Here is a 23,422-nt window from a genome sequence, read left to right as displayed (position 1 = left end):
CGTTTGCTGGGAGCTGCTCGGCACTTGGATTGACAAGCCTATCAGAATCTTCAAGTTTGCCATCACGATCCGAACGGCCAGGAAGAGGATGGTGAGGTTTGGTTTGCAGACGGGAATGTTGAAAGGTGAATGACGAGCCATCAAGGTGGCTCGCTTGGAATTGGAGTTGTCCAATTGGCATATGGTTCGTGCGCCACCATGCTTGCCGTCATCATAGCAGTTGCAGGAGCAGGGCGGTGAAACCGAATTCTGCCGCACGGGCATCTCTAACTGTCACCAGGGCGCGTACAGGTACCTGCCCCTGCAGCTACTACTTAGGTACCTCTGGCGCAGGTGGTCCGAGCTCCTCTGAGGACGTCGTCTCTTTTGCGGTTTCACTCCCAAACCATCTCTCACGGCGACATCGTGCCAACCACTGCATGTATTTAGACGATGAAATAAACTCAGTACACCTCCAAGCGACATCCGTCTTACACATTCTTCCCTGATTCCTTCGATCTGTTCCAACAGACTCCGATGCATCTCATAGGAATGGTGGCCACGAGATCGCAACCACCGACAGCGAGTTAGGAACAGGGCGTGCTATCCACCACCTCCATCGTCGTCACCTGAACATCTGACATCGATGCATGGAACCAGACCGTCGCTTGCTGTTAAAAGGACTCAATGGCGTCGCGCAATAACTCTTCGGGGGTGCCGGGACAGGGGCAGGCCAGGCCGCCCAACTGGTCGTCGCACCTCCGGCAGTTCAGCAGAAACAGCCTGGAGCGCATCCCGGATATGCCCCGGTCCCCGGATACCGTCTCTAGTAACTCGACCATCCGTGACCGGCCCTCTTCATCCTCAAGGCGCTCACGTGTCGAGAGGAGATGGACCGTCACCGTCAATGAGTCCTTCGCCCGGGATGAAGTGTTGCTCAATCTCGACCTCATAGGTGATGAGGCAAAGCCAGGCAGCCTCATGGCTATTGACGTTTTCCGTCCTGATTCGGAAAAGCAGGCGCAAGGCTCTCATCACCATCACCATCACCACCATCATCACCATCATCACAAGCAGCCCCCATTGGACCGCACAAAAGAGGCTGCAGAAAGCCAACAGCGTTACATCTTCGTCGTCAAGGATATGCCCAAGGAACTCAAAGCCCGCTACCCGGGTGTTGAAGTCTACGTCGCAAAGCATATCGCAGATGTCTTCGGCATGAGGAAGGGTTCGCAGGTTACCCTGACCCCAGTAGGCCCCCACCCCTTAACTCGTAGCCTCGTAGAACCCCTACTAAACTACTTAGATTGATGATCACAACCCAGCCATTGAGGCCTCTCATGTCGAGCTTTGCTTCAGAGACCAATACATGTCCCGTTCCGACATGTGGCAGCTGGCTGTTCGTGAGCTTTCGGAGAGGACTGTCTACAAGGGCCAAATGGTTCTGTTCATGGGCACTCTCAAGGCTCAAGTTACCGCCGTCTACGTCGATGGCCGCAAGATACCGTCCGCATTCTTCGGCCAAAATACAAAACCCATCTTCCGAAGCGAGTCTGCCCGGTACGTGCTTTTTATCCAAATGGCGCGCGAAATGTGGGACTTCGACTCGGACGGTTCTGGTGAGATCATGTTCAACAAGGTTGTAAACGGGTTTTTGCCCGCCTTGTTCAAGAAATGGGCATCACTCAAAGTCAGACACCTTGTCAGTATTGTTCTCTTTGCTCGAGTTGAGTATGATACAGGCATTTACACCGAATTTGCCAATCCGGATGTTCAAAATGACTTCTACACCGGGGTCCAGTCGTCTGGCGATCGTCGCCCCTACAAGGACTTCTACCGCGTTGTTGTGAGCGAAATGGGCAGCGGCGAGTGGACAAAGATCCTTTACCAGTTGAAGCGCGAGTTTAATTACTTTCGAAGGGACATCAGCACCTTCCATCAGAAGGCCAAGGACTCATTTTCTTCTTCCGACGACCCAGCCGAGCAACAAGCAGCCTTGAATAGAATAAAGGCCGAGGCGTCAAGAGCCATTTATGGCAACTTCCTAGAGGCAATCAACATGGCATCCCAGCTGTTTGCGCACGACTACATAGATCGTGATCTGATGCGAACTGGCATATCTGTCATCGTCATAACCCCTAGTCCAGGCATATTTGAAGTCGAGTACGACGCACTCCGTCGCACCACCGAATCCTTGGTTGGAAATGGGATTGGTATTGATCTTATATGCATACCCAAGACACCTCTCCACTCCGTACCCTTGTTTCGGTACCGTAACCCTGAGTATTCGACGGAACCGACGCAGCATCACAAAACAAGAACAGCCGCGAGTCTTTCCAGTACTCCTAAACAGACAGTGCCGACGATTGGAAGCTATAACAGCATGGCGGGGTCTTATTCCCCAAGCAGGGGCACTGATATCACTCTTCATGGTGATTATGCTGGCTTCGGCTCGGCTCAAGACGAGTGGAATTATGCTTTGCCGCAATGGCTACATGTCTCGTATTGGACAGGCGAGTCTGAGGAAACCTTGTCATACCACGGCATTGCTCTATCGGTCTCTGATGTTTCGCAAACACAGTCAGGAGACGACTTCTTGATTAGATGTCGTATGTATGACTTGCAGATGCGAAGCGTCATGGAAACCAACGAGATCGAAACCAAGCCGTTGCACCTGGACCCTTATTTCCCTCACAAGGCATTGCACGCAAGCAACGTGCCGAAACCGTACATTGATCAAGACGGCAACGTCTTCATACAGAACTCCCGCATCCCAGAAACACTCTTTGATCATGTGTACGGGTTTCAAAAATTCGCCCCGGATAAGCACGCAAAGTTGGGGGAAAAGTCACTTTGGAAGCAACTGCAGGACTACGATGACTCGAGAGCACGCCAACCGTCATTACGCCGCACATTGGCGCTTCCGAGACATGTACGGGAGTACGATGATTCCGTCAGGCGACACCATGCTGATGACGCGAGTCTTCTTGGGACATCATACACTGAGCGTAGACCGTCTACAAGTGCCTCGCAAATGACAATAACTGGGAATGGATCGGGTCAGCGCCTCAACACCGACAAACCCGAGTTGCGTACCCGTAAGACGGTCGATTTGGACAAACTCAACTCCAAGCGTTCACCTACAATCACTCCAAAGGTCCCAAAGTTTATGAAGCAGATCAGCCTTGGAAGCTCTGGTTTCCGCATCGCTGCACCAAAGGCTGCGACGGCAGAGCTTAGCATTGAAAGCGTGAATGCTGATAGATCGTTGACATCTTCGAGGGCTTTGATGAATGCCAGCACTACTTCAACTCCGGCCAAAGCAGTAATCAACCGGTCAATGTCGCCCCAGATGTTCGCAAGTGGAACTCCCGCCGTCTTCTCCCCTTGGGGTCCTGCACCAGGCTCATTCGCGCCCGGCCATCAGTACTTCGAGAGCACTCCAAGCCGGCCAATGCCAATTAAGTCGCAACAGCTTCCAACTGACCCTGCAGCCAACATGCTATCGGGTTCAATGCTCGCCTCGACACTACGGGCTGACTACGTTCCTGATAATCGTGATCTCTTCTACTCAGACGCAATCAGAGCCGAGGATGCGAAGAAGGTGTACAACAACAAGCTTCTGGCCGGAGCGGTACCGGAATTACCGTCAACTTTATCGCCGACAACCGCGCTGTCGCCTTGGCTGACGTTGGTCAATCCGTCGAACCCTGATAGCAACAAGGTCGATATTGTCACGTTATACAGCCGTTGGCAACATGTCTTTCCTAGGCCCAACGAGACGCGGGTGATGAAATGGAAGTCTTTGTGCTCCCCCGCTGCCGTTCCACTTACCACAGAATACTTCCCTACCAAGGCACAGTTCGAATCAGAGTACCACCGTCAACCGTACAATGTCTCGCAGAATGCCGATGATGAGTTGGCCGAGGAACCCAAGTCACGCGATGAGATGCTGCGAGAGATGATTAGTCTCAGATTCTGCCAAGGATTTCAGGTCGTTGTAGGCCCAGCGGTTGCTAAAGCTTTTGGCCAGAAGCAACTCAAGGTTACCGACATTTTCTCCCGCGACCACACAGTGGAGGATGGTACCAGCATCTTTATGTCGGTCGGTAACACGATTCACCAACTCTCGTGCGTGAATGGCACCGAAATTGAAGTTAATATCTTTGTCCGGAAGCCGATCGCCTCGCCGGAACTGTACGATGACCGTTACTTGTACAAACCGGCGATACGAACACTACTTGACCATGGTTACAAAACCCTTCCATTCGCCATGGTGGCTCCAACACCTGACCGAAACTGGAATTATGTTGACGCCTTCGTTGCAGGGCATAACGACGAGTTGTCAGAACATCTCAGGTTCTGGCGCGCTAGGCTCGTCCTGATACCAATGACTGCTAGACACTCGTTCTTCCCCAAGACGCAATACGGGGACAGTGAGGAAGAGATTCGCATCGAGGGCATTAGGAAACTTGCGCAGATGTGGCAGAAACATAGGTATATCCCGGCTAGCGAACGGAGTTTCCAAGCATCACGCCGCAAAAAGGACATGAACCCCCTTGATATCGTCTACAAGACAGAAGATCCATCCGTGGTTATCGCGGCCGAGCTGGAAACACTTCCGTTGTTGGAGGGCCTCGAGGGTGGACACAGGAAGGGCCAGCTCGTCACAAGCAGAGAGCAATTCTCAAAGAAGAACTTTAGCCTCGTAGCATTGGCAGAGGCCATCCAGCAGCCGGTGGAGAATGGAGGCATTCGGATGCAGAATCGCCGCTGGCATTTGCGCCTCCATTACAACTGCTTCATCGGGTCTGACATGACCACTTGGCTTCTTGAGAACTTTGAAGACTTGGAAGACAGAGAGGAAGCCGAGGAGCTTGGTAATCGTCTTATGGTTAGTTCAGATGACAAGTCAAAGGACGAAAGCAAAGAGGGAAGGAAGGATGGCGGTGGTGGCCTCTTCGTGCACGTTGAGAGGCGTCATCCTTTCAGGGATGGCCAGTATTTCTACCAGATCAGCAGCGATTATGCGAAACCCAACCCTCCAGGCTGGTTTAACACAAGACGAGTTCCGGTGTCTGTCCCATCAACACCGCATTCGGAAGTACGGGATTCGCCGAGGTCCAATGTGTCTGTGTCGAGGCCAACATCTATCTACGAAGACAGCTCTCCCACTTCTGGGACGGTGACCCCAACGGCAGCTATGATGGCCGGTGGCAAGAAGCCTAGGGTGGTTCTGAGTAAAGTCATGAAATACGACATAGACCATCGGAAACGCTCTTACCGGCCTGAAGTGGTTGATTTGCACTACGACAGGCTTCACAACCCCGACAATTGTTACCACATCCGGATCGACTGGATGAACGTAACAGCCAAGTTGATCGAAGATGCCATTGAGGCATGGGCTCGCGAGGCTGCCTTGTACGGACTCCGGCTTGTTGAGGTTCCTATCGCCGAAGCTTGCGATATAACGGATATCAATCCGTTCCGTCGACCATATGTGATCAAGCTGGCTGTCCAGCCACCAAACCAACAGCCTATCACCTACTTTGACCCCAACTCGTTTACTCCGCAAGCACAACCAGGGCGGCACTTCTATCAGAGGGCTCTCCTGCGAAAGTTTGACTTTGTTCTCGACATGGAGCCAGCATCCAGCTTCCCATACAACGTCGACGTGTCGTATTCATGGGGCAAGCCAGACTTCAAGTACACGCAGTTCATCCACCGATCCGGCACTCTGATCGCTGAAATCACAGACGAAGGCAACATCCTCATCCTCGCGAACCGTCTCTACAGCAACCGCACCGCCGCCCAGCGAGAGAAGGAAATGCAACAAAAGGGTGGCGGCGGCGGAGCCGGGGGGGCAGACAACCTCGGTCCCGGCCCAGGCCGCATCCCAACGCCCAGTCTCTACGGACCAAATACCCACTCTGGTGATCAGCCAACCGCCGTTCCCTCCCCGCTTGTCAAACCAACAACCGCCTTCCTCTCCCCCGCCCTCCGACCGCACCTGATCGGGCCCATGGCCAGCGGTCCCCCCTCAACCAACGGCTTCGGCACAACAGGCCAATCCCTTAACCGCTCCACCGTCACGATGCCCGTCACGCCCACGAGCCAAGACCCGGAAGTGATCAAAGACGAGCTCGAATCCTTCTGCCGCGACCGCTGCGCCCTCGAGGCCTTTTACCGCGAAGTCCTCGAGCGCGAAGCCCATCCGCCCGCGCCCAACACCACACCCGGTCTTGCGCCGTTGACCGTCCTGTCAACCACAGTAATGAAGGACTCGGCCCTTGCTTCCGGAGCTCCTCCTCACCATACCCCTCGCACCGGCAGCGGTACCACTGGAGGAGGAGGGCACACAGTCCCAGACACCAACATCCCCACCCTCGGCCTGCCACCAGGCTTGCTAGCAGCAATAGGCGGCACGGGCCTCAGCAACCTTAGCGATTTGCACACGGTGGGTAGCGGGACGGGGTTGGGAATCAGCCCTGTGAGAGTGGGGAGTCCAAGCTTGTTGTCTGCTGCTTCGGCTGCGTCTGCTGCGGGTCACCACCACCCGGGTCATCATCCCTCGCACCAGATGATGTTGAGGAGAGCGAGTGTGCAGGAGGGTGTGTTGGGGAGTAGAATTGGTCTTGGGATCGGGGGAGGTGCGTCGGCTGCTGCTGCTGCTGCTCAGGCTGCGGCGGCGGCGGCTGCTGCGGGAGCGACTGGAGGGACTGGAGCGGGAGCTGCTAGTGGGAAGAACGGTGATGGTGTTGGGGAAGATACCACCAAGGAAGAGTGAGCAAGAGCGTAGAAGTGTGGGGTGAGAAGCTGGTAGGTGAAAAGAAGAGGATGGTTTCGACAAGTCGAGGCTACTGAGTTGGAAAAGCATGTAAAAGTTTTGACGGGATTTGAAAGAATGATTATAGACAGCGTAGCGGAATGTGGTTTGAAAAAGAAGAGTTGGTGGAAGTGCCACTCACCTACTCTAACAGTGACTGTTCGATATCATACAATAACATTTAGCGTATGCTATAGTGAGTATCAAAGGATGCTGAGCGTCAACAACTGTCTTGAGGTTCGACGTCCTTCGCGATGTCGGGTCGTACAAAACTACCACAGTCGCAGCTATTCCAGGCATGAAACATAGTTTTCAAGACTGCCGATACATCCCTTTTACCGTGTCGCCGTTGTTCCCTTCACGTTAGATGCCATCATATAAGCAAGCTCCAATATAATTTTCCGTACAACAGTATTTAGCATAAATCCGTACCAACCTAACAGGGGATGCTTGAGATTGCCCGTTATAGATATGCAACCATAATATGCCCTGAAATAGTAAAGGATTGATATAAACAACAAAAATGTGAACTATCCGAAAAAAGAAAATAACAGTGATATGCAATATTGTTAAACATGCTTCGTCCCTGCACGGCAGTACTGCATCACAGTGCATTGCAACAAAAATCCATGCTGCCGCTTGCAGATAAAAATAATGCAAAAATATATTGTCAACCTCCCTCGGTAAGGATCGAACTTACAGCCTCCAGATTAACAGTCTGACGCGCTAGCCAATTGCGCCACGAGGGAATGTTTCTTGTTTGTTAAAATTTTGTTGCTGATGTTAACTTTATAGGCTTTCATTTAGATAGCTAAACGTATCTTCATTTATGCTATTTCCTCCCTCCCGTCTTCCCTCTTTATTCTCGCCTCTCAGCGGTTTTACCATTATCCTTCCTTCTTGTCCCTACCCCTTGGGCAGACAATTTTCCCCTTTCGTGCATTCCCTTCCCGCCGATGGATGGATGCTCATCAGCCTTTTAATGTGCCTCGACGCCCTCATCACCAGTCTGATAATCTCTAGTCTGAAAGATGTACGTTGGGTAGGCAGTGTAACTGGGCTGCTTGCTTGCTCGTCCCTAGTAAAGAATATGGCTCGCGCCAGCTAAAAAAAATGTTACGTCGTGAAAGTCGGAAAAAACAAACAAATAAACACCGCAGTGCCAACTGAAACGTGTCATTCCTCTCAATCGTATAAATAGGTATCTAATCGAAATCGGGCATCGTATCCATCTTCATGATGTTGTTTTCAGGCCATGATCTACGCCTTGGGACAATCAGGTCCCTCGCAAGAATTCGGGTAAACTGTAGGGAAGGAAGAGCACATTAGCATCGAAGAGTGCCAGAGAGTTGGGGAGACTTCATCAAACTTACACCAAGCGCAGACAGCCACGATGAGATACAGACAAATAAGCAGCATCCCCTCGAGCCAGTGGCTTTTTCCATCTGCAATGAGGTAGTTGACCAACAGCACTGAGACAAACAGCACCGCCACCTGGAACGTGTCGAAGCTGAGCGACATCTCCTCGATGCCCATTCCCCAGCCGATAATAACGAGCAGAGGGATGACGAAAAGGGCGACCTGCATGCTCGAACCGACGGCCACCCCAATGGCCAGATCCATCTTGTCTTTGATCGCGACCGTGACAGCAGTGGCGTGCTCGGCGGCATTTCCGACGATGGGCAACAGAATAAGGCCAACGAACTCTTTGCTGACTTTATCTCCGTCGGTAATGGCACTGATGCCGTCGACCATATACTCGGCGCAAAACGCAATGATCACAGTGGAGATGACTAGGGTGGCAACAGCGACAATGAAGTGCAGCTGCGGCTCCTCGCCCTCCTCCTCCTCGTCCTCCAGATGAGGCGCGGTGTCCAAGTGGTTGCGGATGCTCTCGTTGTTGCCGTGGGAAGGAACCGCGTGGCCTCCTACCATACCAGCAGGGCCTACCAAGCCCTGGGCAATGGCGCCCTCCTTGAGATCCTTGCCGCCTCGGAAGTTGAATGGCTTGCCCGCAACCTTCTGACTCTCTTCGGCGAAGATGGCGGAGTGAGTCTTCAGTTGGAATAGAAGATAACCACCGTAAACGAAAAGCAGAATAATGGAGACGCCGCGTGAAAGTTGCGCCACCTTCTTGTTGTTTGTACCGGCAGCCATGTCAAACACCGTAGGCACAATAACACTGGCGACGGCAAGCGCAAGTAAGCTCGCCGCTGTCTGGGCGACGGTCGTGTTGAAGAACTGTTCCCGTCTGTTAAGACCACCGCAGAAGAAGCACATTCCCATAACCAGAAGAAGGTTGGACAAGATACTGCCGATGAGCGAAGTCTGTACGACGACAATCTCGTTGTGCGTCAGAGCAATAACAGCTACAATCAACTCAACCGCATTGCTGTGTGGGTGTTAGCACTGTTCTCTACCGCCTTAACAAATGAAGTTGATACGGACCCAAAACTGGCATTCAAAAGTCCACCCATAACCTCGCCCGTCCTCAAAGCAATTTCCTCCGTCGCAAAACCCAGCATTGCCGCAAGAGGGATGATGGCAATGAAGTTGACAACGAACACCGCAACGCGGGGTACCGCCTCGACGTAGTTGATCGCAATACCGACCGGCGCCGCGACGAGCAGGATGTTGAGCCACGAGCCCAAAAGTGTGCGCCGAATTTGATTTCCCACGGTGAACGGCTCCTTGGGCTCGAGGTGCTTGAAAAAGGTCCTCTCCTTCTTCTCCTTTTCCTTCTCGGCCACCTTTGGTCCTGCGCCGTTCAGTTCGGTCCGCGAATCGTTTGCGTTCGTTGTCCTCCTGCGCACAAGGCCAAGGCTACCGTTGCGCTGATGTGCGGAACCCGTAGGTACTTCTGTCGATTCCACATTCGTCTTCCCCGTAAGCCCCGTCATCTGGCTGGTGGGCTCCATATCGTGCATCTCGATATTCTTTTGGGGGTAAGACGGCTCTCCATTTGCACTGTCGTAGCCATTCAATACCCGTGATGGCGCCGTTACTGAGTGTTTGATGGGCGATGTATCGTCGAGTCCTTCCTGCCCCATCGGCGGCTGAGAGTAGCGTTGTGACTCGGGCACGTCCCAAGTCGAGCTTCTCTGATTCTTGTTTCGCCAGGGGTTCATGATCGAGTTGCTGTCGCGGCCCACGCGATGCGCCTCCTGCCTTATCCTGAAATTGTTGACTAGATGATGAGCCATCGCATTAGAGTTGTTTCATAGCGTGGAATGCTTCTTGAGCCAAACCAAGACCCGTATCAACCAATTTTGTGACCCACACTCGATGATAATGTTGGGAGTGGAACAAAGAGTGACGAGGAACACAGCCCCGTTGGGCGGGGAAAGAGAATTAGGGTATGCGAAGGGCGGCCGATCTGACGTTGGGCGCAGCGTGAAGGGCATGAAGATTGGTATTGGGGGTTGGGGGGTGTTGATGTAATGGATAGGTCCAAGATACTTACAAGCCATGGTTACTCAATTTCTCTGTTCCTTCTCAACTTGCGCTCGCGCTCGCGCTCAGAGAGACCGCCTTAAAAGCCGTAGTCTCGTGCCGTCCACTTGTTGTTGCACAGTAGGAAGTAGAATCGCAGTTATTTTCCGGCGAGGTGTTCGGGTGCCGGGTCAATTCGAATTTGGAATACGGGGAAGAATGCGCAAGTCGGTGTGAATGTCTCGGTCTTGGTCGTGGCTCGTGAGTCGAAATGCGAGCTTGCTAGCCCTCGGTGTTGGGCAGTTCTTGTATCGTTTCACTGCCAATGCGCCCTCCAGGAGCGAGTCTCGGCGATGATGTTGAAAGTGTTAGCGGGCGGGATGTCGACTAGGAGAACAGTTGTAGGTTCGCAGTTGACGAATGCGATTTTCCCTGACAAGTTAGGAAAGCGCCGAAATTAGACGCTTTAAACAAAATGAGACGTTGGCGATCCGATCCCACGTTAACAATCTTCGGGGAATGGGCAATGTATGCGCAATAGAGAAGAAGCGCAATGGTTTCCCGAAAACGGCGAGGAGAATTAGAGCAGAGCTTTTGTTTAGCAAGTGAAATATTCTCGAAGGGAGAAAGAAATCTTGTTGGAAAGAAGGTTGGAATGGCAGAATGTGTTGGGTGGCCGTTACATACCCATTCACTTGTGACGATGGCGACGATGACAGGGGCAAAACCTGCGAGCATTGATGTGGTAATCTATTATTACGTGAGCTTTTCTGGTACCAATATCAGCATTGTTATTCCCAGCAACAAATAAGACCTTACCAACTACCTACTTTGTTGGTGATTCTTTCATCGTGCCCCGTTCATGCTCTACAATCACCACTCGAGCTCCAAACGAAGGGAGGCCGCCTCCTCTCCGCATTTGACGATCGTGAGCTGTACACTAGAAATTCTCCACGGCGGCTAGACTGACTCCATCTCCAGCGCATCAGGGATTTCAGTTTGCTCCAAGGGATGGAGAAAGACTGGATCACGACCCTTACTAGCTAACCTAACTTGAACACGTAATCATGCGCCTGTGAAATGCCAGGTTTGGAAGTGTAATTGGATATCTCTTGGAAACATAACGTAAAAAGAGGAGCCGCCTATCCAGGCACCACCGCACCGCAGGGTCCAGTCGTAACACAGATCTCGTCCGTTCCATCTGGTCCCTGTAAATTACCGGGCAATTCACCGCGGTATCTGCGTTCGCGTTTTGTCAAAAGCTCTTGTGTCCCAGTCTCAAGCTCCTTCACCTCCTTCTTCCACTCTTCACATTTTCAGCATTCCACTTGCTTCACCAACTGCTGGCAAGGAAGAGTGGCATAGAGGTAGGTACCTCATATGCAAGGAAGTGGGAGTTGCTTCCCTCCCCACGTCCCTGCCCGTTCGGAAGCAACCGAAAAGAAAACTTGGCAGTCCCGTTCGTCTAGGCCACAACCCCTGTATGACGTCGGTATCCACGCTTGACTTTTACTCTTCTTATCCAAAACACCATGAAGATTCAAAACTGCCAGGAAACGAAACAAAACAAACCATGTAATACCATGCCCGTAACCTACAGGATCTCGATGCTATATTTGGGTGCCGATAAGAGACAAACTGAAATGTACCGGCCACCGCCTTTCTTACGACATAGGGTGGTTACAGGTGCAGTACCGTATTCGTACTCCTTTTCCGGGAACGGGAGGGGAGGCTTGAAAAAGAACAATGTGTAATCAAGCTTTCGCCAAGCGATTGCCATGGAATGTCCAAGAGATCTCCCGCTGCTGATGAATGATTAAGATCTTCCCCATTTCCCGCTTTGTGTAACGGGGATACCCCCATCGTCATTGAGAATTGGCGAAGGCTTGTTTTTCCTTCCCCGACCTGGCCTTTGTGCACTACACCCCACGACACCCAGATTGAAGTTGGTAACACCGTTTGCCCTGGATATCCGGACGTTTGGTCACCAGCATTGGTCAAAATCATCTACACGTACTTACTTGATGGTGTAGTGCCGTTGGGCGGGGGCTTTTTCACATACCTCCATGATGGTATATACATCGGTTTGTCTTCTTCTTTTTTGTGCAAGCCACTCAACCCTTGACCGCCGTCTGACGGATGGCAACAATCCCATCAATCAACAGCTCAAAAGCGGTGGGTGATGCATGCCAAACCCAAAATTTCCATGTCTCATCAATCAAGGCGGCCCAGCGAACACATCTACAATGTACTATAGCGATGTCACAATGAAGACATCGTGCCTACTAAAAACAATGATGATACCCAAAACCGGCTTTGGGCTTTGGGCCTGCAGCGGTTGCACGTGGTAAAGCGCACCGTTCGACCCTACCCAACTGTTGTTACCACCTTACCAACGGCGAAACTACGTTTTGTTCGGGCACCATATCCGGGGTATGATGATGTAACTATCCTTTGGAAGACAGCAATTCGTTGGTTCGTTCAGTCATATTCTGTTGGGCAACTTGGGCTGTTGGGTGCGTTTTGCGTTGCTGGTTGGTGAGGTCCAATGTGATGCATCAATGGGGACTGATACATAGTAAGAGGTTGATAGACGCTCAGGGTTAGGGTACGCCATCGAACATCCCCCTTGATGTGACCGACATTCAAGAATTCAGATCGTCATAAGGTAGAGCCTTGAAACCGATAACCAATTGTGCTAGCTAGTGCTATTTGCTGCTGCTGCTGCTGAAACAAACCGCCGTTCCTTGGTATTAATTTGACAACAACCGCTTTTACCTCTTCTGCCTCTTCGCGGGTCTAGCGTTCTTCTCCCGCTTCTTCTCCGCGATCGCCCTCGCCTTACGGATATCCGTAGCAGTCTTCAGCTCCCTCTTGCTACCCTCACCGTCCTTATACTTGCCGATTCTCTTCTCCTTGGCCTCGGCAACACGCTTCTTACGGACGTGGTAGTCGTCTCTGAACTTATCCGCATCCTTGGGCGCCTTCTCCATCTTGTGCTTGAACCGCTGCTGGCCAGGTTGAGCACCGAAGTTGCGGACAAGCTGTGACTTCTCTGTCTCGCCGACCGTGGGCAACCTGCCGAGACGGTTGTCCTTGCGCCAGCGGTCAAAGCGGCCGCTCTTGAAAGAGGCGGCAATCTTGACACCGGACTCGCCGCGAATCATCTTGGCGCCCTTGGAACCATCCTCGTCGTTGGCAACGGCCACGTACTTGCTGTGACGCTTGTCCCAACGCATTTTGGGCTTCGCAGCAGTTCCGAAGTTCTTGGCGCTGTCGTCGTTGGTCAGGTCCATGGTAGCGTCGCGAGCGGCCTCGACGAAACTGTTGCCGCTGTAGCCGCCCGAGTGAACACCGTAGGCCTTCTCGTCCGCCATGCTGGTGGTGCGGGGCGTGTAAGACATGAAGATCTCGGGATCTTGGAAGCTGTCCGGGCCACCCTTCTTCTTCTTCTTCGTATGCATGCTGCTGGATACTGTGACCTCCATCTCCGAGTCCGAGTCGTCGGCGTATGGGTCTTCCTTGGCCTCCGCTTCTTCCGCGTCTTCCTCCTCTCCCTCATCCTCAAAGTCTTCGAACGCATTGATCTCCTCGCCGTCAGGCTTACCCTCGGCGTCTTCCATTTCCACATCCTCGTCATCATCTTCGTTGGTAGTCTTGCGCTCCTTGAATCTGGCACGCATATTTCGTACAACTTCCGCGGACTTGTTGCGACTAGACTTGCCCTTGGGTCCAAGCTCGAAGATGGTTTCCTGAGGCTTGAAGCGGTTTATCCTGCTGAGAAGATCATCACGAGCTGCCTGGGATTCAGCGGCTTCCTCTCCAAACAAAGGATGGAGTTGTGTCCAGCCTTTTGACTGCGCAACCTCGCGGGCTCTCTTGGCGCTCTGGCTCGAAGCAGAATTCCTCGTCTTCATGTAGAGCTTCTCGGCCTTTGCGGCGACACCCTTCAGAGCATTGAGATCGGCGCTCTCCTTGAGCGCCTTCTCAACCCACTCAATGTTAACATCCACTCCTTCTCTCTTTAGTGTTCCAACCACGACATCTGCCGCAAAAGAAGGATTCTTTTGCTCGTGACCGATGATAAGTTTCCTTCCCAGAAAAAGTTGTAGATCAAGCAGATATGGAAGGTCTGACTGACGGACCAAACCATACGCCCAACCACGCTGACCCGCACGAGCTGTACGGCCAACACGATGGACAAAGATCTTGGGCTGAGATGGAAAATCGTAGTTGATGACGTTGGCGAGAGCAGGCATATCGATACCACGGGCGGCGACATCGGTGACCACGAGGATATGTGTTCTTCCCCTACGGAAGTTGTCGACTTGAATCAAACGGGCCGTCTGGTCGAGTGAACCGTAAACGTAGGACACGGCAAAGCCTGCAAGCTTGAGCAGGTTTTGAATGTACTCGACGTGATGCTTCGTTGCTGTGAAGATAATGGTCGAGTATTCCGTCGGCTTCTCCTTGGGATTGGGCCTATACTCGCGTTTCCTTTTCTTCGCCTGCAACTCGTCACTCTCTTCCCTTGTGCCCTCGGGCGCACCCAGAGGGACCTTGATGACGTCGTGGAGAATATGAAGAAGGGCACCCTCCTTTTCACCGCCCTTTACTGCGAAGAACGCACTCTCAAGATCAGGCGACACCTTGGTTTCGGCATCCAATCTGACAAGGCTTGGCTCCTGAAGACCGGCTCTGGCGAATTCGACCAAGGACGATGGGAGTGTCGCGGAGAAAAGAAGGGTCTGTCTGGAAGGAGGGAGGGCGTGGAGAATTTCGGTCAACTCGGTAGCGAAACCCATTTCGAAAAGACGATCGGCTTCATCGAAGACAACGTATTTGACCGAGGACAAGGACAAGCTCATTTCGACCTTGAGATGGAGGAAACGACCGGGTGTGGCGATGATGATGTCGGGGTTGGCCGCCATCATACCGAACTGCTCCTCCAGGCTGTCACCACCGACGAGCAATACGGTCTTGAGATCGGTACCTCTACCGAGCTCTTTGACGACCTTGAGGGTCTGCAACGCAAGTTCACGCGAGGGGGACATGATGAGTGCCCTCGCGCCAACACGCGGACTGTGACCCTTCAGCCTCTCAATCATGGGAATGACGAAAGCTGCAGTCTTTCCCGAACCGGTTCTAGCCATGCCCACCACATCCTTTCTCTCTAAGATCAGGGGAATCGCTTTGCGCTGAATGGGGGTCGGGACGGAGAAGCCTTTTCTGGTAATCGCTCGGAGGAGATGGGCGTTTAGGCCTAGGATAAGTATCAGCATCTGCCACAAGCATCACGACCTTATACCGCGGAGTCGGGAGACTACGCACCCATTGCTTGGAAACCTCCACCCTTCTTGACTGATTTGCCCTGGATGTTGGAGGACTTTCTTTGCGCGCCCCGTGTGAGCGAAGCGATGTAGGCTTCGTCTCCATCATCGCCCTCGTCGTTAAAGCTAGGTAGCGCATTGTCGCCGTTACCGAGGAGATCGTTGAAATCGAGGTCGAGACCGCTGTTCGTAACGGCACCCTTCTTGGTGTGGTGCTTGCTGCTGTTGTTTTCGAAGTCGCTATCGTCGTTGAACAAAGCACCGGCAATGTCGACCTCGTTCTCGGACGGTGTGGGGGACGCCGCGCGTCTTTTCATGATGGGCGAAGGTTGAGTTGCTGTCAATTGCAGCAAAAAGTCGTCAAACTGAAGATGCAAAGACGGACGGGGTGGGTTGGAGTTTGGTGATGATATGGGGTCTTGGGGACCTCTGTCAACTGTAGCGAGCAATGCCTGCCCGTCAACCCGTAAATTTTGGATGGTCGACTTTTTAGTTGGGGCTAATGTGACGCTTATCTCCTTATCAGCTTATCAATTACACCCAAGGGTCTTGGCAGTACCGCGTGCGTTCACTGCGCGCTCCTGTCGCAAGTCGCAACTGCTGGACTTCGTGCCCTGAACTTCCCCGGAGTTTCGTTCCGTTTTGTTGACAGCATCCATCTTTCAACAGCCTTCCACAAAACAACCATCCTGACTGACCCTAGACTCTCCCGGCCATTCGAATCCCCCTCTGCGACAAGATGGCGACAGACACGAAGGATGCAAAGGATGTGAAAGACGTCAAAGACGTCAAAGATGAAACTCCTGCCGACACTCGAGATGCGCTCGAAGTGCTGGAATCCGAAGCCAAGGAGTGGGAGAAGGCAAGCAAACCACAACACCAACGCCCAGTTTCACCAGCCTTCGCATAGTCAATTGACCAAATGTCTAACAATCCAAATCCCAATAGGATGCCGAAATAGACCGTATCCTCAAAGCCTTCCGGCTCGACGCCTACACAGTCCTAGGCCTCAAGCCTGGCGTGACCGAATCCGACATCAAGATCGCCTACCGCAAAAAGTCGCTGCTGATCCATCCCGACAAGACGAAGAACCCCCTGGCCCCGGAAGCGTTTGACCGGCTGAAGAAGGCGCAGACGGAACTGATGGACGAGAAGCACCGGCAGACCCTCGACGAAGCCATCGCGGACGCGCGCATGCTGCTGATCCGCGAGAACAAGTGGACGGTCGACAGCCCGGAACTCAAGACGGCCGAGTTCGAGAAGAAGTGGCAGGACAAGACCAAGTTTGTGCTGATCGAAAACGAGCAGCGACGACGCAGACAGCTCAAGGCGCAGATGCAGGAAGAAGGCCGCGAGCAGCGGAAAGCGGATGAGGAGATGGAGCAGCGCAAGCGCAAGAGGCAGCACGAAGAGGACTGGGAGAAGACGAGGGACCAGCGCATCGATAGTTGGCGCGCATTCCAAAAGGGCAAGTCCGGGGATTCGGATAAGAAAAAGAAAAAGAAGTTGAAGCCGATCGGCTGAACTGACTAACGACACAAGAGAACCTGCAAGCTTTCTCATGAGTGTGCGCAGCAGTACTTTACGGCAACGGCAAGATGTGTGTTTTCGACGACACAGCAGCAGCAGAGCTTATACCGGGTCGAAGGGAGCTAGGATTCGGGCATTGGAGGATTGGCATTTTATACAGGAAGCTGGAGTCATGAATTGGTCGATTTTGAGACACGGTGCTTAATAGACCTACATAATACGCGACAGGATATACATGTGAGTCAGAACTTGGAGAGATATAACACAACTTCTTACTTTGAACCTGACCAAAGCCTTCAAGGAGGCATCATCATCCTCAGGTATCATCTTAGCAGCTACCTCATCTGATAGTCGAGGTTCCCGCTTAAAGATTGGTTTGTCGTCCCACACATGCGATGAGCGTGAATCGTGTTATGGATATTGACTCCTCTATTTCTAGCTCTGCACCACTCTTCACATTCCTCTAATGTTCTATCAGCTAATTTGACGGTACGTCGGGTATCTCCCTCCCCCTCCTCCTATCTTTTCTCGATAACCTGCTTGTCTTCGTCTTCCCCCTTGTAAATGCTTCCCCGTCTCCTTTGTAACTTGTAGGTTGTGCGTACCTTTATGTGAGTATATCGCAGATTTGTGTGAATTCGACGACGAAGATTCCAACACTATGCGACTAACCCTGAGACCCAGAAACTGAAGATTTACTTCTTTACCTCCTTTGACTTGGGCGCATGCTTCTTCTTGTACTGCACAAACCTTCCCAGGTTTACCATAGCCTCATCGGCCTTTATCCTGAGCTCCTCAAAGGTCCTCTTGTTGATGCCCTTGGCAACTGCCTTCAACTTGGGCTGGAGCTCCTCCAAGTGGCTGAGGAAGCCATCCTTCCAGAACACCTCGGCGTCACACGTGTACTCCTCATCACCGTAGATATCGAAAACTTCGTTGAGTGCCTGAATGATGTCCGCCGGAGCAACACCGGGCTCCCCGGCACTACCGAGAAGGGTCATCAAGAAGACACCAACCTCCCTGTTGATATCGATAGGGGCGGGGTCGCGAGCAAGAGCGCCGAGAACACCAATGCACTTGACGCCAAGGCCTTGGAAAGGATCCTCCTGAGGTTGTTGCTCCTTGTTTTCATCAGGCGTGATGACATTTTGTTGCGCCTTGGACACCTGGTAAAGAGACATGAACTTGCGGTGCTCGTTCTTGCCGAGAGGGGTGGTGCCGCTGAGGCTGCGGGCCACAGCCCAAGCGAGACTGGTCAATTGCGTGGCAAGCTGCAGGTCGGCGTTGTCGGCTTCGAGGATGGGAGAGATGGTACGCTGCCAGATTCTCTTTCCAGCAGGCGCCCACGCCTTCCAAATGTTGGTGTTCTCGCCTTCAGAGAAGTCGATGCATGAAATGGTCCAGGCAATGTTATTGAGCGCGCTAATGGCGTGGCCCTGAATGGCTATGCTGTTGTCATCATCCACGGCGATATTGGTCAGTCGGATAAGCTGAGGAATCGCCTTGTTGATAAGTTCGCGGAGGGTGGGTAGATCGTCGAGGTTCTCTTCGCTCTCGTCTTCGGAGTCCATGCCGGTAACCTTCTCCAAGTCGGCTTCGTCGAACTCCTCATCGTCTGAATCACCCTCTTCTTCATCGTCTTCCTCCTCATCCTCCTTGTCCTCGTCCTCGTCATTGTCGTCACCAGAGCCCTCGTCAACATCCATAGCATCGTCATCTTTCTCTGTGTCCTCGATCCCATTCCACTCTTCATCCTTGGCAGCAGCACCTGGCACAGGGCGATTGCCCTTTTCCAGTGCTGTCTGCAAGTCCGTTCCTATCGAGGCCACGATTTCGAGAGCGGCCTGCATCATCTGAGCCCAGCTGTCGGCCTGGCCATTGTCCTTATTACTCGGAGGAGGCTGCTCCAAGGCCTTGGACAAGCTCGGCACAAGCACGGCATCGCAAGCACCATCCTTGCCTGGGCTGTGATCCAGCCACTGGAGCGACGCAAACACGTTGTGAAGGACGCCGCAAGCAAGCACGGAGCGGGGGCCGCCAGCAGCCACAAGCTCGAGTAGTTTGTCGTAGCAACGGGTCTCTTGGTCGTCGGTAATGGCTTGTCCGAGCGGTAGGTTGTCTTCGGAGAGCGTCATGAGGCAGGAGAGTGTCTCCTCGAAGGACTCCTGGGGAACGACATCGGTGGCTACAATGCGGAAGAGGAAGCGAATGACGTTCTGGTTGGCGACAATGGCGTCAAGGATCTCATCGCGAGCGAGTGCAAGGGAGTTGAGAAGGACGAGGAGGGAGTTGCTCATATCCCATACGATGCGCTGCTGGGCCTTTGTGAGTTTCGCAAAGGGAGGCTCGGTTGATGCAAGGGTTTCGTTGAGGGCCTTGGCGGCATGTTCGATGGCGGTTAGGAGGTCGAGCCTGTAAAGGTGGACGCAGAAGTCACTCTCCTCCTCCTGGACGAGAACCTTGAGGATCTCCCAGCCGGCGGCGCGACTGTCAATGCTGTTGTCGGTAAGGGTCTCGGTAAGAACGATGGGAACGATTTGTTCGCGGAGCAGAAGCTTTCTGCACTTGGTGTCCTGGACAATGTTTGCGATGGCACCAGCAGCGGCTGTGCGAGACTTGATGTCGGCGCTCTGTAGGTCCTTGACGACGGGGAGAATGCGGCTCTCGCGCAACGCAGCGAGCTCGGGGTCCGAGGGCGGCTTCACTGCCTTCGCGATGGGGTCGGCGCGATTAGCCCGGACTCTGTTTTTGCGAGCCTTGCCCATTGTGTAATATCCAGTAGTGTGTATAGGATTTTCGAGTAAATAAGATATTGGGTGATCAAAGGTAGGTTATAAGTGCCGATGTGGGAAGCAGGCGGAGAAAAAGCTGTTGATGAGAGTCAATGGACTTTGGAAAATGATGGGAAGAGAAGAAAACTTGCAGAAAAAATCCAGAGCTTTTCTCCAATTGCGATGGAAACTGTTCGTACCCCACCCGTCGACGAGAACCGTCGGGCCCACTCATTCCACAGAGACAGGGATCCCCAGCTACTCAAGTGGGACTTCCCCAACTGCTTGGACCCCGGAGCTTGTCTTGGCAAGTGGGGATGAGATCGACAGGCGACTGCGGAACTGCCGTCCTTTGCACTTTATCCTTGAGCCACGGGTTGTTACCGTTATCGCATCAATCTTTCAATCCAATTCCGAAGCTCTGGAAGCATTCCTCATCAAACATCAGACTGCAAGCAGATGGACTTTGTCCTTCCATCCCAAGTTACCGACATCATCCGTTGAGCTTGCTGTAGCAGGTCTACAGGGATCTGAAACACCGGGAGTGAGCCGAAACTGAGGGACAAAGACATTCGCCCAGCTTCGTTCCTCGACATTGTCTTTACGTGGCGCAATCGCAAAACGTACGCGAATGACCTCACGACAACCACTTCGAAACATCAGGCGCGTGAGGTGTCAACATTAATCTTCGGATCGCAAACCTGGGGCGATAACATCTACTGATGCCTATACAAAGCGCGCCTTCTTCTAACATCGTCTAAACTAGCTCGAAGCCAGCCAACCGTTACTCGGCACGCCCATCTGCTTGTCGACTCTAGGTCGCCATGGCCACTTTGTTCATGACGAACGAGGAGCTTGGAAAGAAAGACGACGATCATAGACGGACTAAGATTCCTCCAATGCGATCTTCGCAATGGAACGCCGCTCGGATTCCTCCTCGTAAGACATTGAAACGTCTCGCTATAGCCTTGACGGTCGCCGTCTTCGTCTACCTATTCGTACACAACATACCGACAGACAACCCAATTCGAGACCATCGACACCCTGTCTATACACCCGCTCAACACCCCTCGAACGCACCGAATGTTCCCAAGTTGAATCCAGATCGTCCTTGGAAGCCACCAGCAAAGCCCGAGACCGTCAAGCCGAGACCAAAACCTGTCCCTAAAGTCGACATAAAGCCTGTGTCAGATGTTGGTTACAGTGGCCCGATCACGTTTCCAAACCTCGCTGTGTCCTTACAAGCTATTTACGAGACCCAAGGAACGTCTCCCACAAATAAGAACATACTGTTTGCGGCATCCAGCCCTAAGAGCGCTGCCAAGTTGCTGCCAATGGCTTGCCAGATGGGGACCGAGTTGAGGAGCTACGTGCATTTTGCGCTCATGAGCAGAAGTGACATCGACATGGAAGAGCTCCAGGCTATCAATGGCATCGACCAGTCTTGCCAGATCATATTTCACGGTATGATAGAGCTCTTTTTGTAGCAGAAAGTGGTTAACAATGACCCGTGTTGCTGACACAGCTGTAGACGCCCGTCTGGACAAATCGACCGAGTCGACCAAGGCACGCCTCTCCAAGGGCGTAGGTCGTGCTTTCCGTAAATATGAACCTCTCCCACAGAATTTGTTTGCTGTAGATATCTGACTTGCAATCTGTAGACCATATCCAAACATACATGCACCCGCAAGCTGTGCTCGTAGATGCTTCGGGCGAAGAAGAGGAGTATTTCCTTCCCGCTGCAAGAGACCAGGCATCTGAGGAGGGATTCCCTTTGATCGAACTCCCTCAGGGCACACAGAAACGCCTTGCTTGGATACCGAAGCTGGATAGCGCTTCTTTAGCAGGTGAGGAGACGACCGGCCGGTTGACTGTCCTACAAAATGACCATGGCTAATGTCAACAAACAAAGCCTGGAACAAAGTCAATGTCGAGATCTTGGTCTACGCCTCAGCCGGCACCTCGGGAAGCCTTATTCGACTGCTCAAGTCTCTGTCGGCAGCGGATTTCACCGCTTGTGCTGTTCCGCACTTGACCATCGAGCTTTCTCACGATATTGATGCCGCTACGACTCAATATCTGCAGAACTTCCAGTGGCCGCCTTCCCGAGCTTATAACCCGACCCATGTTAGTCAACTGACTGTTCGCCACCGTATACCGCGTAAGAGCTTGACGGAGGAAGAGAGCTCAGTGCGATTCCTCGAGTCTTTCTGGCCCTCCAACCAGCACTCTCATGTTTTGGTTCTCTCCCCGAATACCGAGTTGTCCCTTAGTTTTTATCACTGTAAGCCACTGAATCACATCATGTTACATATATGTTTTGGAGGGCAAATGCTCACGACAGATTGTACAGACCTCAAATACGCACTCCTTGAATACAGCTACTCCGTCCCCGCCACCATGCAACAATGGGACTCTCGCCTCCTCGGTATCAGTCTAGAGCTTCCCTCGACGCACCCAGGCGATGCCCTTAAACCCTTCAGCCCGCCCTCTGCCTCCAAGAAAGCTGCTACCGCACAACAAAAACAACAACAAAAGAAAACACCCACTAATACCAACACCCCGTTCCTCTGGCAAGCCCCCGGCAGCAGCGCCATCCTCTACAGCGGCCAAAAGTGGAGGGAACTCCATAATCTCGTGTCCAAATCACTCGAATTTGCCCATCATCAACAACATGATAGCTCTACCAACACTGCTTTAACCTTCTTCACCCAAAAACAAATAAGTAAGCACTACCCCTCCTGGCTCGAACACGCCCTCCGTCTCGCCCGCGCCCGCGGCTACTTCACTCTTTACCCTAGCCCGCAGACGGCGAGGAACCTGGCGACCGTGCATAACGAGCTTTATCGGGCGCCGGAGGAGTACCGCCAGGACGACCACCTGGGGGGGACAGAACCAAAATACCGACAACAGAAGGACGAAATCAGCCTCTCCCCGGGTTTGCTGCTGGATAGCTTACCCACCGGAGGCAACCTCTTGCCCTTTGGTGACATGCCGTTGCTGGATTGGGAGGGAAGGACGACAAGCTTGGCAGAGGTGGATAAGAGGGCAGGGGAATTTGTGGACAAGTTTAGGAGGGCGGTGGGTTGTGGGAAGTTGGAGAAGGGGAAGAGTCAAATAAATGAGGGTGAGAATGAGGAGGATGAGGAGTATGAAGGGGAGATTTTGGTTAGCGGGGTTAGGAGGGGAGGGGTGGAGGATTTGTTTTGTAATAGGTGATGAGGGTGGATGAGTGATGCTGGTTATGATGATGGTAGTCTTGGATATTTATGTTGATGCTAGCATTCCTTTTCCCGATGTCTCATGTCGGTGGTTCCAGACAATTGCCCGCCTGAAAGGTCTCCCACAAGTGTATGGAGCATTGAGACAACTCGGTGATAACCTTCCTGATCTACAATACAATGCTGGTTTGTTTGTTAGCTCGGTACACCTATCATACTGGACCATATCTATCCCAAACTGTCTTAAACCTTATGATGATAGTATTGAATGGTCAAGCACAATTTGAAAAGATAGGGATGAGAGTCAGGAGGGTATATGCAATGTAAAATTAC

The 23,422-nt window shown here is 52.5% G+C and overlaps 6 protein-coding genes and 1 non-coding gene across 7 annotated transcripts; 3 read left to right on the top strand and 4 right to left on the bottom strand.

The window, feature by feature from the left end:
- The first annotated feature begins 6 nt into the window (after positions 1-6).
- On the top strand, positions 7-6,936 carry SMAC4_00843 (uncharacterized protein). The gene is made up of 2 exons (XM_024655142.2): positions 7-1,230; positions 1,286-6,936. The coding sequence occupies exons 1-2, from the start codon at positions 667-669 to the stop codon at positions 6,764-6,766; spliced, it is 6,045 nt and encodes a 2,014-aa protein (XP_024511063.1). The 5' UTR covers positions 7-666; the 3' UTR covers positions 6,767-6,936.
- Positions 6,937-7,480: 544 nt separating this feature from the next.
- On the bottom strand, positions 7,481-7,554 carry SMAC4_13503. The gene has a single exon. It is a non-coding gene; the product is annotated as a tRNA-Asn (tRNA).
- Positions 7,555-7,583: 29 nt separating this feature from the next.
- Positions 7,584-11,323, bottom strand: SMAC4_04807 (uncharacterized protein). Its single transcript, XM_003346586.2, has 4 exons — positions 10,269-11,323; positions 9,254-9,992; positions 8,179-9,197; positions 7,584-8,109 (listed from the first exon to the last, which is right to left on the bottom strand). The coding sequence occupies exons 1-4, from the start codon at positions 10,273-10,275 to the stop codon at positions 8,066-8,068; spliced, it is 1,809 nt and encodes a 602-aa protein (XP_003346634.2). The 5' UTR covers positions 10,276-11,323; the 3' UTR covers positions 7,584-8,065.
- Positions 11,324-12,552: 1,229 nt separating this feature from the next.
- On the bottom strand, positions 12,553-16,122 carry SMAC4_04806 (uncharacterized protein). The gene is made up of 2 exons (XM_003346585.2): positions 15,569-16,122; positions 12,553-15,500 (listed from the first exon to the last, which is right to left on the bottom strand). Exons 1-2 carry the CDS (start codon positions 15,882-15,884, stop codon positions 13,012-13,014), a joined length of 2,805 nt encoding a protein of 934 aa, XP_003346633.1. The 5' UTR covers positions 15,885-16,122; the 3' UTR covers positions 12,553-13,011.
- A 99-nt stretch (positions 16,123-16,221) lies between these two features.
- On the top strand, positions 16,222-17,484 carry SMAC4_04805 (uncharacterized protein). Its single transcript, XM_003346584.2, has 2 exons — positions 16,222-16,456; positions 16,516-17,484. The coding sequence occupies exons 1-2, from the start codon at positions 16,307-16,309 to the stop codon at positions 17,089-17,091; spliced, it is 726 nt and encodes a 241-aa protein (XP_003346632.1). The 5' UTR covers positions 16,222-16,306; the 3' UTR covers positions 17,092-17,484.
- A 308-nt stretch (positions 17,485-17,792) lies between these two features.
- SMAC4_04804 (uncharacterized protein) lies at positions 17,793-19,862 on the bottom strand (the record flags this gene model as incomplete). Its single annotated transcript, XM_003346583.1, has 1 exon — positions 17,793-19,862. One exon carries the CDS (start codon positions 19,860-19,862, stop codon positions 17,793-17,795), a length of 2,070 nt encoding a protein of 689 aa, XP_003346631.1.
- Positions 19,863-20,035: 173 nt separating this feature from the next.
- On the top strand, positions 20,036-23,400 carry SMAC4_04803 (uncharacterized protein). Its single transcript, XM_003346582.2, has 5 exons — positions 20,036-21,332; positions 21,400-21,468; positions 21,530-21,715; positions 21,781-22,152; positions 22,222-23,400. The coding sequence occupies exons 1-5, from the start codon at positions 20,693-20,695 to the stop codon at positions 23,085-23,087; spliced, it is 2,133 nt and encodes a 710-aa protein (XP_003346630.1). The 5' UTR covers positions 20,036-20,692; the 3' UTR covers positions 23,088-23,400.
- The last annotated feature ends 22 nt before the right edge of the window (positions 23,401-23,422 follow it).

Source organism: Sordaria macrospora, chromosome 3 (genome assembly GCF_033870435.1).
Source record: "Sordaria macrospora chromosome 3, complete sequence".
Taxonomy (NCBI): Eukaryota; Fungi; Ascomycota; class Sordariomycetes; order Sordariales; family Sordariaceae; genus Sordaria; species Sordaria macrospora.
The sequence above is the reverse complement of the archived record's forward strand: the minus strand, read 5'-3'. Positions and strand labels throughout refer to the sequence as shown.